The sequence below is a fragment of the Macrotis lagotis genome, chromosome 1, assembly GCF_037893015.1.
Source record: "Macrotis lagotis isolate mMagLag1 chromosome 1, bilby.v1.9.chrom.fasta, whole genome shotgun sequence".
In the NCBI taxonomy this organism is placed as follows: domain Eukaryota; kingdom Metazoa; phylum Chordata; class Mammalia; order Peramelemorphia; family Peramelidae; genus Macrotis; species Macrotis lagotis.
The window spans coordinates 251,543,971-251,560,755 of record NC_133658.1 but is presented as its reverse complement, the minus strand read 5'-3'; the positions used below and the strand labels follow the sequence as shown (position 1 = coordinate 251,560,755).

Below are 16,785 nucleotides of genomic sequence, written 5' to 3'. Positions count from 1 at the left end.
GACAAAAGTTATCATTTTGAAACTCAGTTATTATAATACCCTATGAGCTTATTGAATTGTTTCGGGTTATTTGTTCACATTAAATAAAATGGTCTCAGAGTTCCTTTGTCTGCTCTTTGTAAATTTTTCAAACTCGTGTTATCAACTGTCTTTTCTCACTGGTCATCAGACCTACATTTAGCTCCCATCTGCTATTTCTTATCAACTGATTTTGAAATACAGATAACTAAACTAGTTAGATAGACTCTTTTTAAAATTTTTTTTATTTATTTAAAAACTATCAAAAAATGTACAGTCAAGACAAATAAATTCCCACATTATTCATATAAAAATATATAATTCATTCTGCATCCCAAGTGCCTCACCTCTTTGTCAGGAAATGAATAGTATGCTTTATCAATAGATAGACTCTTGAATCAGGGTTTGAAGGGATCCTTTTATGAGTAAAGTTTATGAATTGTGATGTCAGTGTTGGCTCTTCAGAGGTTTGTTTCCTTTCTGTTTTTCAGCTGATTTACCTGTAAGATATTGCTTTAGTACTCTTAGGTGATCATATACTTGGAAAACATTCAATAAAAATATTCATCCATGAGTTACAGAAGAAAAATCCAGGCAATTTGTCTGGTCATTTTGCTGAATTTATAGGGAGACGGAAGTTTAATTGTATTTTCTTGTGGAGGATGTGGATTTTCCCCTTGGCTCACCTGGAGGACATGTTTCTCAGTGATAGATGATAATAAATTGGTTGCCTCACTCTCCTATACAATAGACACTGTGGACTTGTATTTGTTTGCTTGTAAAAGGAGTCCTTTTTTTTTAACTTTTTTTGTTTTGTTTTTTGTTTTTAGGTTTTTGCAAGGCAACTGGGGTTAAGTGGCTTGCCCAAGGCCACACAGCTAGGTAATTATTAAGTGTCTGAGGTTGGATTTGAACTCAGGTACTCCTGATTCCAGGGCCAGTGCTCTATCCACTGAGCCACCTAGCTGCCCCAAAAGGAGTCTTTATACTAGGAAGGTAGGGGATTAGACCAGGATTCCGATGGATTTCTGCACCATTATGTTCCTTCTATTAATGATTGCCTTGAGACACGACTCATGAGAGACACACATGGTCAATTACCCCAGAGATGATGCCCTCTTAGCCCAAAAGACAGCAGCAGTTGGGCAATGGTTGAGTGTTGAGTGCCTGAATTGAGCCCTGGAGGATTAGTTGCAGAGGAACATAGGGTATCAACTATGTAGCAGCTATGGAAAGAGAAATCATATGTTTGAAATGATGGGAGTTCTTCATCCCATTTATGGGGTAGTATTGTGGGGTAGTGTTGTGAGAGTTCTTGCTCAGAAGATCCTTCTTTAACCTCAAGTTTGAGAGTTACAGAAGCCAGCCTTATATCAAGGATTGTACATTTTTGAGGCTTCCTAGACATCCCCAATCAATACCTGATGTTAAACCTTCTAACAAAAGAATAATTTCCTAAGCAGTACCTGCCTTCTGGATTGCTTTACCAGCTAACCCACTTTCAAAAATCTTAAGGTCTGCCCTATGGAGAAAAAGGGATTTTTGTGTGCAAAAATACTCTTTTGGAGAGAGAAGGGATTTAGATACCTGGTCCAAAAGCTGGAAGAGCAACAAATGGCTAAATACTGTAATATGAGGAAGCAAAAATCTGTTTTTGTATTTTTATATTGCCATTAAATATTCAGATGGTGTGTGGGTAATCCGATGGGGAGATATGCTACATAACTAGCTAGCCTCAAGCTTGTTTCCCTTCTGGAAGAATCCAGGACCTTACAATAACATTTTTTTTTAATGTTTAAGTATATATTTCTGTAGGATGAAATTTCTAGTGTCTCCAAATTCACTTACTAAAAGTTGCAAGAAAAATTTTATTTCACTAGAAATAATTTTCCTACAGCATAAGGAAGTTCACATTTCTAGGTGGAACTTTTGAGTTGGAAGGACTTTGGGAATCTATGGAAAGAGGGAGGAACATTGATTATGAACTATGAACTTTGATCCTTTTATGAATTTTACTGCATTTTTTATAGGCTATTGAGTCTTTTAAAATAATTTCCTGCTTTGGGCGGCTAGATGGTGCAGTGGATAGAGCACCGGCCCTGGAGTCAGGAGTACTTGAGTTCAAATCCAGCCTCAGACACTTAGTAATTATCTAGCTGTGTGGCCTTGGGCAAGCCACTTAAACTCATTTGCCTTGCAAAAAAAAAATTCCTGTTTGGTGGAATAAATGTTTTATATATATATATATATATATATATATATATATATATATATATATACACACATATATATATATATATAATTATTATTTTGATGTTTATATGGGATATGAATAGGTCTATGTATTCAAAATTAAAGAGAGACCTAGATACGAGCTTAGTCAGAGATTTACCAGAGTAGACTTTGAGTGAGGACATAAATCAAAAAATTATTTTGGAAGAGGGAGGACCCTCAAGATTGAACTCAATCTTTGTAAAGAGTCTGAGGCACTAAATCATTGATTATACTAAAATCAGTAAATTGGATAGAAACTTCATTTTGTCTTATTATCAGGGCAAGAGAGAAATAAATATAGAAAGAATTATTTTAATAGAAGTTGTAAATAATGTAATAATGATCTTAATATGAGAAATTATTTTAGATATTAAGTATACCCATTAAAGCTGAATGGTGAAACTACCTACATAGAAATCCATTCCTGAAAATATGAGAATTTATATTCTCAACTGTCATTTCATCTGAGATACATACCATGATTCACTATTGGCAATCTGTTGTATGTAACCCTGCCCCCCCAAAAAAAATTGGGGGGCATGTTATAGAACATAAATAAGTACTTTGGCATTTTTATCCAATAATTACATTTGCATTTAGGAAATAGAAAGAACTTATGTAGAATTAAAACATTTGATTGTATTTTTTAAAATTATGTTTGACAATAAAGTTTTTATGATTGTATAGTATATGTGATATCTAGTTATTTTTTATAACTGTGTTTTTCAGTAAAAATTAATTTCCAATTTTCCTAAGCACTCTTTACCGGAAAAAAGTTGAGAACTGTAAAAAAAATCAGATATCTCTATAGAATTTGCATTTCCTTTAAGAAAGCACTATACAAAATTTCCAGGTAATTGGACCTTTTGGAGAGCCTTTTTTGCAGAAATTTTTATTTTTATTTTAATGTTTATTTTATTTTATTTTATTTTGAATGTTTTACAATTTTTCCCCCCAATCTTGCTTCCCTCCCTCTACCCCTCACAGATGGCAGTCTGTTAGTCTTTATAGTGTTTCCATGGTATACAGTGATCTAAGTTGAATGTGATGATAGAGAAATCATATCCTTAAGGAAGAAAAATATTGTGCTTGATTGTTGCACTAATGGAATGAACAAGTCCATCAAGGTTGGTCATCACCCCCATGTTGCTGCTAGGGTACACAATGTTGCTGTGGTTCTGCTCATTTTGCTCAGCATCAGTCCATGCAAATCTTTCTGGGTTTCACTGAATTCCCATCCCTCCTGGCTTCTAATAGAACAGTAGTGTTCCATCACATACATATACCACATTTTGATAAGCCATTCCCCACTTGAAGGACATTTACATTAATTTCCAGTTCTTTGCCACCACAGACAGAGCTGCTATGAATATTTTTGTGCAAGTGATTTTTTTTATACATTACTAAAATATTCTTGTTTAAGAGTAAACATAACCCCCGCCAAAATATAGATCCTCATGAGAAATACAGTAAAGGGGAAAAAAATGTGTTTCAGTCTGTGTTCTGATACCATCAGCTCTCAGGTGGATCATATTCTTTTATGATAAGTCCATCATAAAAGTTACTTCCATATTTTTGCACTGTTGCTGATTGTAATTTCCTCCATCCATTCCTCCCTACTACCATATATTATATTTTCTTTCTTCTTTCACTCCCTAACTCTTCTAAAATGTGCTGTAGGTAGCTGAGTGGTACAGCGGCCTGAGAACCGGCCCTGGGACCAAGAGACACTGAGCCCACACCACCCCTGAGACCCTGCAATCACCCAGCCCCATGGTCCTGGACAGGCCACCCAATCCCAGCCCCTTGCAAGAAGTAAAATAGAAAATGTGTTATATCTGACTATTCTTTCCTATGATCTACCCTCTCCTCTATTACCCACATCCCCCCCTTCCCCTTTTCTCCCTTCTCTTCTTTTTCTTCTGGATGTCTATACCCTATTGAGTGTATATGCTGTTTCCTCTCTGAGGCATTTCTGATAAGAGTGAAGGTTCCCTCACTCCCCCTTGTCTTCCTTCCATATCATTGCAAAAGCTCATTGTTAAAAAAAAATTTATATGAAATATCTTAGCCTATTCCACCTCTCTTTTCTCTTACTCCCAATGCATTTCCCTTTTTTGCCATTGACTCCATTTTTACAATATATTATATCTTCAAATTCAGCTCTCTGCTGTGCTTCATCTATAAAAGCTCCTTCTACCTGCTCTACCAAATGAGGAGGCTCTTATGAGCATTATCAGTATCATTTTTCTTTGCAGGAATACATGCAGTTCATCATCAATTCCCTTATATTTTACCCTTCTCTTCCACCCTCTATAGTTCACCTGAGTCCTATATTTAAAGATCATACTTTCTGTTCAGCTCTGGTCATTTCAGCAGGAACATCGAAATTCCCATTTCATTGAAAGTTCATTTTGTTCCCTGGAAGAGGACGTTCAGTTTTGCTGGGTAGCTGATTCTCAGTTGCATTACAAGCTCTTTTGACTTCCAGAATACTATATTCTAAGCCCTATGAAGCCCTTAATGAAGTTGCTGCTAAATCCTGTGTGATCCTGACTGCAGCTCCATGATATTTGAATTGTGTTCTTCTGGCTGTGTGTAATATTTTTCTCTTTGACTTGGGAGTTCTGGAATTTGGCTATAATATTCCTGGGTTTTTTTTTTTTTTTGAATTATCTCAATTTTTTTTTTTTTTTTGCCCTCTGCTTCTAGGATATCAGGCCAATTTTCCTGTAGGATTTCTTTAAAAATGAGGTCAAGGCTCTTTTCCTGATCATGACTTTGAGATAGGCCAATGATTTTCAGATTATCTTTCCTGAATCTGTTTTCCAGATCAGTTATTTTTTTCAGTGAGATGTTTCACATTTTCTTCTAATTTTTCATTCTTTTGGTGTTGAAGTATTGTGTCTTGACTTCTCATAAAGTCAGCAGCTTCCTTTAGCTCCATTCTACATCTGAAAGATTTGTTTTCCTCAGAGAGCTTTCTCTTATCTCCTTTTCCATCTGGCCAATTCTGCTTTTTAAAGCATTCTTCTCCTCAGTAACTTTTTGAGCTGTTTTATCCATTTGACCTAAGCTTTTTTTTTTTTTTTTTTTTTTAGTTTTTGCAAGGCAGTGGGGTTAAGTGGCTTGCCCAAGGCCACACGGCTCGGTAATTATTAAGTGTCTGAGGCCGGATTTGAACTTAGGTACTCCTGATTCCAAGGCCAGTGCTTCATCCACTGCGCCACCTAGCCGCCCCCAGCTTTTTTTTTAACAGCATTTTTTTTGGATCTCCTTGACTAAGTTGCTGACTTCGTTTTCATGTTTTTCCAGCATATCTCATTTCTTTTCCCAATTTTTCTTCTATCCCCCTTATTTGATTTTCAAAATCCTTTTTGAGTTCTGTCGTAGCCTGAGCCCAACTTTCATTTTCCATGGAGTCTTTCGATGTGGGAGCTTGTACTTATTACTTCCTCATCTTCAGATTGAGTATTTTGATCCTTCTGGTGATCATTGACAAAGAATTTTTCCACAGCGTTCCTTTTTTCTGTTTACTCATTTTTCTAGCCTGTGCCTGGTTTGGGGGTGCTTCCTTAGCTTTTGAGTATATTGGGATTCCTACATTGGGGTTTTTTTGTATACCCCACTGGGATCTTTATTCCTCCAAGGGCATATATGCTCTTAATGTCTGTGCTTTGATATGTAGTTGACCACAGGCACTCCCCTCTGCCCTGGAGCTGTGAGGAGGGTCCCTGCTATCTTAGTGTTGAAAGCCAAACTGTGACCTGGATCTGTGTGTGGGCAAACAGCAGTCCTGCCTCATGGAGATCAGAGAGAGTTCTGCAGTCTCCCCTGACCCCTTTATTGTTTGTGGGCTGTGTTGTGGAGGTGCAGGCTGATTCTCTCTGCAGGTTCTGTGGACAGTGCTCCTCACTCCATACTCATTCTGGTATAGCAGAATTCCCTCATAGTCCCTTCAAGCTGTTGCTGATGATCCCTGGGCTGGGCTGGGCTGCACTGCACTATGGCCATGACTTTTTTCCAGTCCCCGGTACTGGTGAAACACACCATTCCCATGGAACTTCTAAGATATCTTGGACTGGGAAAATGTATCACTCAGTCTTTCTGTGGGTTCTGCTCCTCTAAATTGGCTAGAGTCATAATTTGTTGACTTGCAGTTTTGGGGGAAGGAGTTCCTGGGAAATGCTGCCTTCATGCCACCATCTTGGCTCCGCCCCTGGATGTCTTTGCAGAGTTTTGCATTAAGAAATATCATGTTTTTAGAAAATTTCCCTTTTTCTGTATGTTTTTTGCCTCTCTCTTTGCATTTAGTTGTATTTTCCAGTTTTTAATGAGGGGAAAACATAGTCAAAAATTATTAATGTTATGTCTTTTTTGCCAGGCATCTCTAATCATAACATCACTGAACTGAAACCAAACTACCCCTGGAGCACCCTCTTTTCAAGGTACCAGACATTTACATTCCCTATGAAATTGTAACCTTATTCTTCATTGAAGGGATCACTCATTTTTCTAATGTTTGGTAAGCAGATATCTTAATTCTAATGGTGTTTTGTGATATAATAAATGCGGAGTAAATTTTATTAATGCAGTTATTTTTGTCTGAGGTAATATCTTGAAATTTAATTAAAAATTAATTGCTGGAAAAATTGATGACTAGGAGAACCTTTAACCAGTACTTCCACATACTTCTAACATAAAGACATGAAAATCTGGCCATTAATATTGCAATTAAGCAGTTTGTTTAATGAGCATATCTATTGATCAACTTGATTTAAGGATTTGGGTTTTTTTCCCCTATTTCAGTCTCTGATTCTACCTGTGGTTTGTAATAAGCTTGTTTTTCAAACAGAATTTGTTTTGACATGTAATTATAAATCAACACACATGGCAGTTTCTGATCATCTAAATAAAAGAAAGAAAAGAGTTTTGCAAGAATTTGCATGTCTTCTAAACAATACTTCATTTACATCATATCTCTTTTCTGTAGACCTAAAGCTCTTTATGTGCTTTGATTAACACAATGCTTTGTTAAAAAAGCTTCTTATTTTTTAAGCACTTTACTTCCAAGTGCTCAAAGGTCTTTCTCTTTTGCCTAACTAAATTTTGCAATTTAGTTTCCCTATGAGGAAAGTAGGGGATAAGTATCCTCCTTGAGGATGAGGAAATACTAATAGCTGACAGTAATATTACTGTAGAGCCTTATAGCTTAACAAACTGCTTTTCTCCAAACACATGGGGTAGTATTTATATTTTACTTATTATACAAATGAAAAGATAGGGGATCCAAGAGGTTAAGGGGCTTGCCCAGAGTCACATGCCTAATAAGTGACAAGAGTTGAGACTCAAATTTGGGTCTTCTACACTCTTAGGTCTAGGGCTCTTTCAACTTCATTGTGCTGCCTCTCCTAGAAAACTGAAAGACTGGTTAGGTAAATTGCACAGACTTTCCATTGTTTGGGGGTGGGAGGGAGGGAGGGCGGGAGTGAAGTATATATGTAAAATTTATACCTTGGATTTGTCTAATACCTTTCATCAAAAAATGCCTTTGTTATCTTAGCCTGCTACTCATATTTTAATTTACCAGGCTGCAGAAAACAATTGAAGCCTTTTGAAACTTTTGTCACAATATTATTGTGGCCATTTGGCAGTTGAAGGGAAATTGAGGCACAGAGAAGCTAATTGTCAGGAGTTGTTGAATTAATAGTTGAACTGGAGCTGATGGAGAGAAGATTGTTTCTTTGATTTGGCTTTTTTGATTACTACTTTGCACTCCAGCTGATTTCTTATAAAAAAATTTCCAGTACTTGCTCATATTGAATATGTGTCTAAGGCAGTAATGTTTTTGAATAGGAGGTATATTTTGTGATGCAAAATAGCTAACAATTGTTACATTGATCCAAGTCTCTTCTTGAGTAGAATACTATGTATACATATATGCTACTTTAGTATCTTGAGAAAAATCATAAATATTGTATAATGAAATGTGTATTATTGTAGGAGAGACAGTTTCTTTAAGTATTACTTTCTAAAGAGTTGAATTGGAAGAAGGTGAAAAGGAGAAACCTGAAAAAATGATTAGAAAAGAAACTTTTAGGTAAAAAAAGGTATGTTTTCTTTAAATTTAGTACAAAGTATTATATAGGTTGCTTTCTATATTGGCCTAAGTAAAATAAACCATGTATTAAAATGGTGATGGGTAGTTGTTTTTTCATGATTATCCAACAATGATTAAATAGAAAAGAAAATTTTATATCAAATATTTGGCATTAAGTTAGTTTTACATGAGAACTCATTTAGTTTGTTGGGTCTGATATAAAATCTCAAACCATGTGAATCACTTCGTTACTATTTTTGTTTATTTTCCTGTAAGTGATTACTTCTTTAGTACTGTTTTTTTCTGTGCCATTCATCATATATTACTTAAGGATCATGTTGGTGTATTTACCAAACATCTCCTAAATCTTGTGACTTTATCTTTAAGAGGAGGCAAATTTCTGATTGAAGAGTATTTAATTAGGTTTACTTCATTTTTTGGCCTTGGTATATTACCCTGTTGCTCAAAATTCTTTCCTTTGATGCTACAACTTTGATAGTAAATGCTTCAGGAATTGATTATGTTAGGTGGATCATGGTGGAATTCTTTTCTTCATTGCTGCTGATCTATCCATAAAGGCTAAGCTGATACTTGGGGTGGGCTCATCATTATTTCCATATCTGATGGATATGGAAATGGAGGGATAGCACTGATTTACAGTATTTTGGAAAAGGATTTCTTATAAAATTCCCAAAACTCTTAGAAAGAAATCTCAGAAATGTGGACAGAGAGTAGGGAAAATTAGGAAGTTAAATTTTTTTAAAGGGTTTTTTGCAAGGCAATGTGGCTTGTCCAAGGGCACACAGCTAGATAATTATTAAGTGTCTGAGGCCGGATTTGAACTCAGGTACTCCTGACTCCAGGGCCGGTGCTCTATCTACTGCGCCACCTAGCCTCCCCAGTTAAATTCTCATTTTAGAAATTGCCACAGAATTTTTTGGAGTTGTTATTAATCTATTCAACCAGCATTGATTATGGACAACTATGAGTTCAATACTCTTAGGTACTGTGAAATCTGCATTTTAAGGGAAATGCAAAAATTGTTTGGGGATATTTTAGATAGAAAGGAACCTTTTAAATAAAGTTTGCTACACTGTAAAGATCTCAATTGATGTGAACAGCAGTTCTTGGAGGTAGGTGCTATTATTAACTCCATTTTACAAATGAGGAAACTGAGGCTGAGAAATTAAGTATCTTGTCCAGGGTCACACAGTAAGTATCTGAGGTTACATTTGAGTCAGTTCTTCCTGACTCCAAATAGTGTTCTATCCACTGAACCACTTACCTTGTAGAGTGAAAATGGGAAATACAGAATCAGATTCTATATTGTGGGGAAGATTTTAGTTTATATATTTTATTGTTGTCATAGGTGGTTTTGTGGGAATTGGAATCTCCCAAAATCTAGGTAGGAAAAAATGCATGCATCTGAGCAATCACTCCCATAATAGGCTTTTGGAATTGGAAAGAAACAGAAGTTATCTATCCTAACTACAGAAGTCATTCTCTGCTACATTTATAACTGGTGGTTATTTAGTTTTTCTTCAAAAGTTTCCTGTCATGACTAAATAAGAGTGAGTGGGATGATTCCCTCTTAAGAGTTACTATTCCTAGTGAAGTCCTCTCAGGGTTAAAAATCATTAAAACAGGGGCGGCTAGGTGGCGCAGTAGATAGAGCATCGGCCCTGGAGTCAGGAATACCTGAGTTCAAATTTGGCCTCAGGCACTTGATAATTTACCTAGCTGTGTAGCATTAAGCAAGTCACTTAACCCCGTTTGCCTTGCAAAACCCTAAATAAAATAAAATAAAATAAAATAAAATAAAATAAAATAAAATAAAATAAAATAATTAAAAAATCATTAAAACAAAAACAGACTATTACTCTTAGACTGTTCTTAGAAGAAAGAGGGAGAGAGACCTTGCATTCCAAGCTAGGCATCCTCCTGATTCTGTTCGGGGGGGGATAGTGGACTATTTCCAGAGAGAAATTGTTATTTTTTTACCTTGCATTTTAGCTTGCATTTATATTTAGTCACCTATTTGATGATAAAACTATCTTAATTGGGAGAACAGTAGACTGTTCCCATGAGAAAAACCTTGCATTCCCACGAAGCTCATAAGACTCCTCTTGTTTGATAATAAGTAGACTGTTATTTCAATAAGATGGTTATAATCCTGAAAGTTATTTTCACCATCTGGATGGTGAGGTAATATTTTATGAAAACTTTTCATTCTTTGTTGCTGGGGTAAATTTTCATAATTAGAATGTAATGCTTAAGACTAACCAATGAGTCGATAGAGAGGGACAATAGGAAGGAGGGGATTGCGTTAGGCCATATAATCTTGCTTGACTGTCAGTTCGGGGCAGTTCCTTGATCTTCACTACCTTTGTGAGACTTGGAGTGTCTTTCTAGAACCCCTTTTCTCAAGAAAAGCCAAATTAAACTTTTTTATATTTTTTTTAGGTATTTTTTTTTTTGCAAGGCAAATGGCATTAAGTGGCTTGCCCAAGGCCACACAGCTAGGTAATTATTAAGTGTCTGAGACCGGATTTGAACCCAGGTACTCCTGACTCCAGGGCTGGTGCTTTATCCACTGCGCCACCTAGCCGCCCCACTTTCTTATATTTTTAAGTGGATTTTTATCCCACACAATAGCTTCTCAAAGCAGTCCATTCCATTTTTATTTATGTCAAATTATTACCAAGACTGTACTTATATTGAGTCAAAATGTGCCTTCCAAAAATTTCCAGCTATTCCTAGAATATTGCTTTCTTCTACTTCAGACTAATAAATAATGTTCATTTAGTGCTTTAAGATTTCATTTATTCCTGATGTAATCTGTGCAATTTATCTTTAAGGAAAGGTATTTATGAGTATGTGAATATTTGAGTAGGTGAGTAATGTTTACACCAGATTGATTCTTCTAAAGTAAAGCAAGAACAATTTGTGTTTCTTATATGTCACAAGATGGATAACATTGTTAGTGTTCTACAGTGGAAATGATCCTTAATACTTCTTACCTTTGTATATCTAATGTATTCCTGGGTCAGATTCTTCTTAACACTTGGCTTCCCCATCAACACTACTATCTCCACAAAATCGCAGAGCATTCAAGAAGAGAAAAACTTGCTAAATTGTTGTGACTGATTCAGAGAATTAGCTTGACATAAATTCTGATCATTTTTCTTTTGGTACCGAGTCTGGAAAAATGTCATTTATTTTGTAAAGGATACTAGGATGGTATTATTGATGAGCTGTAGTTAACCATTTTTACAAGTGCTGGTCTTTGTGTTAATACAGTTTTTAAAATTAGATATTTTTCCTGTGTCTTCAAACTTATTCCTTTACTACAAAAATTGATATTGCTTTGACACTTGAAGGTGAATGAAACATTGTATTTGTGTGGATATGTCTAAGGATACTTCCGCAATCTCTTGAGAAAAGTTTACCTAATTTCTTATGTGTTCACAATTATTCATATGTGCATAATGACAGCAAAATACATTTGGTTCTTTTGATGTAGTGTTCTTTAGTCAATCAATATATCTCTATTTGGGAGCATATTGCATTTTTTATTTTAAAATAAAACTTTTGTGGAATTTATGAACTTTGACTTTCTTCTCCTTTCAACTAAAAACACTTGTAAAATTGAAGCAGCCAACTGTTATAATATTTTTTTTAAGAAAATTATGTGAAATTGAATTACTTTTAGGAGTTGGGAAACCTTGACTTAGAAGAGTTTTCAGGAGGAACCCTTTTATCAGTACAATGATTGCACAAAGATTGCTTTGAAATAACATCAGCCTTCTTTCCCTCAGTCATTAGGTGACTAAAGCTGTCTGAATAGGAAAAAAATCAAAAGGATATCATTACCCATAGGTTGGATGAGGTTTTTGTTATTTTTAATTAGAATGAAGTGTGTGTTCTATTCAGAGCATGTTAAAGGTTTTTACATATATGTCTTTACATAAAACCTTTAAAAATCTTACAGTTGCCAACTCTTCATTTTACTCTAGTCTCTCTAGGACCTGTTAAGCTGTCAGAAAACCCCAGGCTATTTGCATGTCTGCTGAGTCATTGTGCTGGTTGAAAATCATATGTTGTCAGGTAGCATGAGTCTTAACCATTTTGGGGGTTGGGGGGGAGGTTGAATCTAAATTTTGCATGAGAAGATTTAAGTTCCAGAACTGTCTAAATTTATCCTTGAATAACAAATGTAAAATTCCATAATACATATGGAATCTACTTATTAGTAAATTTGCATGGCATGAAAAAGTAATGGTAGATGATTTTATTTGTTTTTCATTTGAACATATTGGTAAGTTGTGGGGTCTGTCTGTCTGTTAGGGGAAGATTTTCACTCAAATACATGAAAATTTCCACTGATATGATTGTGTTTAAAAGACTGGTGGTAGCCTTTTATGGATGAAAAGGAAATAGTCTTTTCTGGAATTTATCAATTAAATTACTATAGATTGCTTTGTGAGGATTAGTGTTTTTCTATTAGGAAGTTCCACTTGGATAGACCAACATAACTTCAAAGTAGTTTAGGGTTAAATTTCTAGAACAGAAAACTTTTCCTTCATTTTATTTTAAGCATGTATTCTGTATGTGGTGCCAAGGACTCATTCTATCTGTGAGGTTGAGTTTTAGTTCCAAAAAAAAAGTACCTCAGGTTTTCCTGAGAATATAAAAGTTTTATTTTGGCAGATAAGGAAGAAAAACATTTTTAGAACTTAAGACCAATGTTTGAAACTATCAGGATGATGGTCTTTATCAGAGTCTGTGACTTAATTGCCTTTGTAACTTAAGGGTCCTTGGTATGTTATGATTTTATTTGTTTCTGTACGCAAATAAGGTCCTTCTTACTAGAAAGTTCACTCAGGTCATGTTTATACTTTTACTATAATTCATTTCAAAATATATATCTTTAATTTCTCAGTCTTGGATATGTTTGACTTGTGAGATATAATGAGTTGAAATACACAAGTATTTGGGAATTGCATCATATTTGATTAAAGACAGTATATTCCTGTCTTTAATTGGAAAACAGACTGAAGATTCTTTACATTTTTATTAAGTTAACACACATAATTTTATTCCTTGCTGTAGAACTATTCAGTTATTTTGCTAAAAGCAATTTCCTGTTTAGTTCCATACCCCAAATGTCCAAATTTGACCTTTAGCAATTTCTAAGCTGAACTAGCTGTCATTTCTTTAGGTTTTATTTTTGTTTTTTGACTGCTAGTTATTAGACCTGCTAAGTGCTTAAGTCATTATTTAGCTGGAAGGCCACAAAAAATGTCCTTTTTTAATGAATGAATTCTAATTTGATCAGAAATAGCATAACATTTTCAAAGTACTCTTTACTTATCACATGAAGATCTTTTCAATTCTAAACTACCCAGAAAACAACCAAACTCCAAAGCCTTCTATCTATTCTTGTTCTTCTCTTCTTCTCCAGCACCACTTTGCTTTTGATAATCTTCCCTTTGAATAATCTGTTCCAATCTATTTCTCATGAAATTGTACATTAAAATGTGCATAATACTTTGCTTGCAGTAAATAACCCAAACTAATCTTAGGGAACACGCTTATGAGTTCAGATTGTTGATACTTGTTCTGTTACCATCAAAGAAAAGAAATAACCTAAATTCAAACTCTGTGTCCTCTGTCAACTTACAGTGGTGAAAGGTTCGTATCTGAGCACAAGATTCTTCAAATTGAAAGTATTGACACACCTGTAATAAACTTGAAAACTCAATTTGCTCTTAATTTCTTACAAATCTTTAGAATAAAATTCTCTTCATATTGGTATATGAAAATAAAATTTCCAGTAATTTCAGTAATTGAAAGTTACATTGTAAAGTTTTAGGAAGTATGTGGACAGTTTATAATTCTCAAATAAACACCACTGCAAATTACTGTATTCCAATGAGTCTAATAGTGAAATGAGCAAAAATGAAACCTGTCATTGTAGAACATGTATACATAAAAAATATTTTATTTTTAAACTGTGAGAAAGTTGCAAATATAGGCAGTTTACTGTACATCTAGTAGAAATAAAACATCAGCCTATTAAATTGTTTAACACATATTTTTAATGAAGTGGCCCAGTCACAGGCTAAAATTGGGCTTTTTCCTTGTTGGGTAGGTAACACCAGTTTTATCTGGATATTGGCATTACATATCTCCTCTATAATTTATCTTTTTATTTTCTTTTCCTTGCAACTTTTAGGTAGAACTTTAGACTTCATAGCACTGAATTAACCTGCACTGAAAGCTGTTTACCTGCAGTTGTTCACTTTTGTTGAAAGTGAACATGTCTCAAGTTCAAGTTCAGAACCCATCAGCTGCTCTTTCAGGGAGCCAAATACTGAACAAGAACCAGTCTACTATCTCACAGCCTTTGATGAGTATTCCTTCTACTACTAGCTCTCTGCCCTCTGAAAATGCAGGTAGACCTATTCAAAACTCTGCTTTACCCTCTGCATCTATTACATCCACCAGTGCAGCTGCAGGTAAGCATATGAATCCAAGTATCTTCTATTTCAACTGTTTTCTTAGCCTGTTTTATGACCTGATAAGTAGTTTGAAGATATAGAGAGCAGTAGCAAAAGTTTACTTCAAGAAGCCAACTCCTGTCTTTTATCCTTGAAGTAAAATATTGACCAGATATTAGGTTGTTTAGACCCTTTTTAAAAGAAAAGATTTCAAAGTTGTTAAAAGAAATCAATGTCACCAGAAATTGTCCTTTATAAAAGGTTGGTTACTCGAAGGATTTGACCATACAGTTTTAGAGATTCATTAGTCAATAGAAAATCTTTTCTGCTTTTTTTAAAAAAAAAGGAAAGAAAGAAACAGGATCCTCAATATGTTTTTGGGAGAAATATCCCAATGTAAGGGTCTGTCTGGCACTTTATGAAAAAATATAAGAGAGACCCCATGACATTTGTGCATTTTGATTATGGACAAGCAAATTTAAGTGCAGAGGGTAGGTACTGAGATGTGCATTTCAGATCTGAGTGGCTAAGAAAAAAATTTACAAAGAATCCCCAAAGCCTTCAACTCTGTATTCTAGGAAAGCAAAAATATATGCTGAAGATAGTCATATAATGGTAAGGTAACATCTGAAACATTAAATCTTATGAAAATTCCCAAATATTTGGGCAGCAAATCTAACAAACTAGGTATCTCTAGATGACTCTGTACCAGAGCCAGTTTACCATGACAGAAGTCCCTTGAATTACATCTCTTAGATCCTGCATCCTCCTTACATTTCCTCCTTACTCTCTCTCTATTCCTTTGCTTTATCAGTCTATTCTCTGGGTGTTCCCTCTATTTCCTTCTCCCTCTCTCATCTGCATGGCTTCTTCTGTGTTAGCTCTAGCCTTCCTTGAGCTAGCTCACCAGATATTATTCTTGACTTTGTCACATTCCCCAAATGATTCATTTCCCACCAAATTTTGCCATGTAAGAGGGTCTTAAAAAAAGGAAAAGAAAAAGAATTTCATGCCTTTGGCATCTTTTGCTTTCTCTTCTGACATATTCTTGTATCTGAATCTCGTTAACTTCATAAACTCCTCATGTCCTGGCTGTGTCACTTAATATAATTTATAGCATTAGTTACTAAATCTGTGAAATAGCAGCCTCTAGAGGGGGAAAAACCAGGAGGTGCCCCTAGCATGATGACTTCTGGAAAATGGCGAACACAGTGCTGATTTAGAGGTGGCACTGGCATGTTGCTTGTCATGAAACAGCAGAATAGGTGATGCACTAAGCAGTGAGTCTGCTAAAAAAAGACTTCCTTATTCTTCCATTGTTTGGTTACAATGGCTGATCCTATGTCTTGCTTGCTGTGTGCCTTATTTATTCTACTAAAACTCCTATTCTCTCTCCTTTGAAGATACATCTTCTAGATCAACTATCTTTAACTGGTTCAGAAAAGACAACAGAGTTTGTCTCCTACTGTAGGGCTTATGGTTTCATCTATCTATAAATACTCAGAACTTCGATTTGCTTTCCCTTGATTTTCATATCCCTGGGAAAGCATCATTCTTACATACCAGCAGTTGACTTCAATGCTCTTACATTATTTTTCAGTTCCTTCTAACATGGCAAACCCCAAAGAGAAAACCCCAATGTGTCTTGTGAATGAGTTAGCCCGTTTCAACAAGATTCAGCCTGAGTATAAGCTTTTGAGTGAGCAAGGTCCAGCTCACTCTAAGGTAAATATTGTCCATACTGCTTGTGCATTTATAACCACCAGGAATGTTTTCTCTTACTGTTGTAAGTGGTGCTGTGATACAAGAGTATTTTCAAGCTATTAAGAGGGTGTCAGTGACACTGAAATAATAAAGCAATTTCTTAGATGGGTTTTTGACAAGTTTCTT

At 35.2% G+C, this 16,785-nt stretch overlaps 1 protein-coding gene across 13 annotated transcripts in view; it reads left to right on the top strand.

Moving 5' to 3' along the window:
* Positions 1-16,785, top strand: part of STAU1 (staufen double-stranded RNA binding protein 1) — a 65,700-nt gene that overhangs the window by 15,385 nt on the left and 33,530 nt on the right. For 5 of the 13 annotated variants that reach the window (XM_074210207.1, XM_074210206.1, XM_074210205.1 and 2 more), the window contains exons 2-4: positions 6,677-6,740; positions 14,631-14,913; positions 16,496-16,620. The exons of 2 other annotated variants lie outside the window; for them this stretch is intronic. In XM_074210207.1, the coding sequence (XP_074066308.1) occupies positions 14,715-14,913; positions 16,496-16,620 (324 nt within the window). In that variant the 5' untranslated portion in view covers positions 6,677-6,740; positions 14,631-14,714. Of the gene's footprint in view, positions 1-6,676; positions 6,741-12,408; positions 12,500-14,630; positions 16,621-16,785 lie in introns of those variants that run through there. 6 more of the 13 variants (XM_074210210.1, XM_074210209.1, XM_074210208.1 and 3 more) reach the window with 4 other exon arrangements.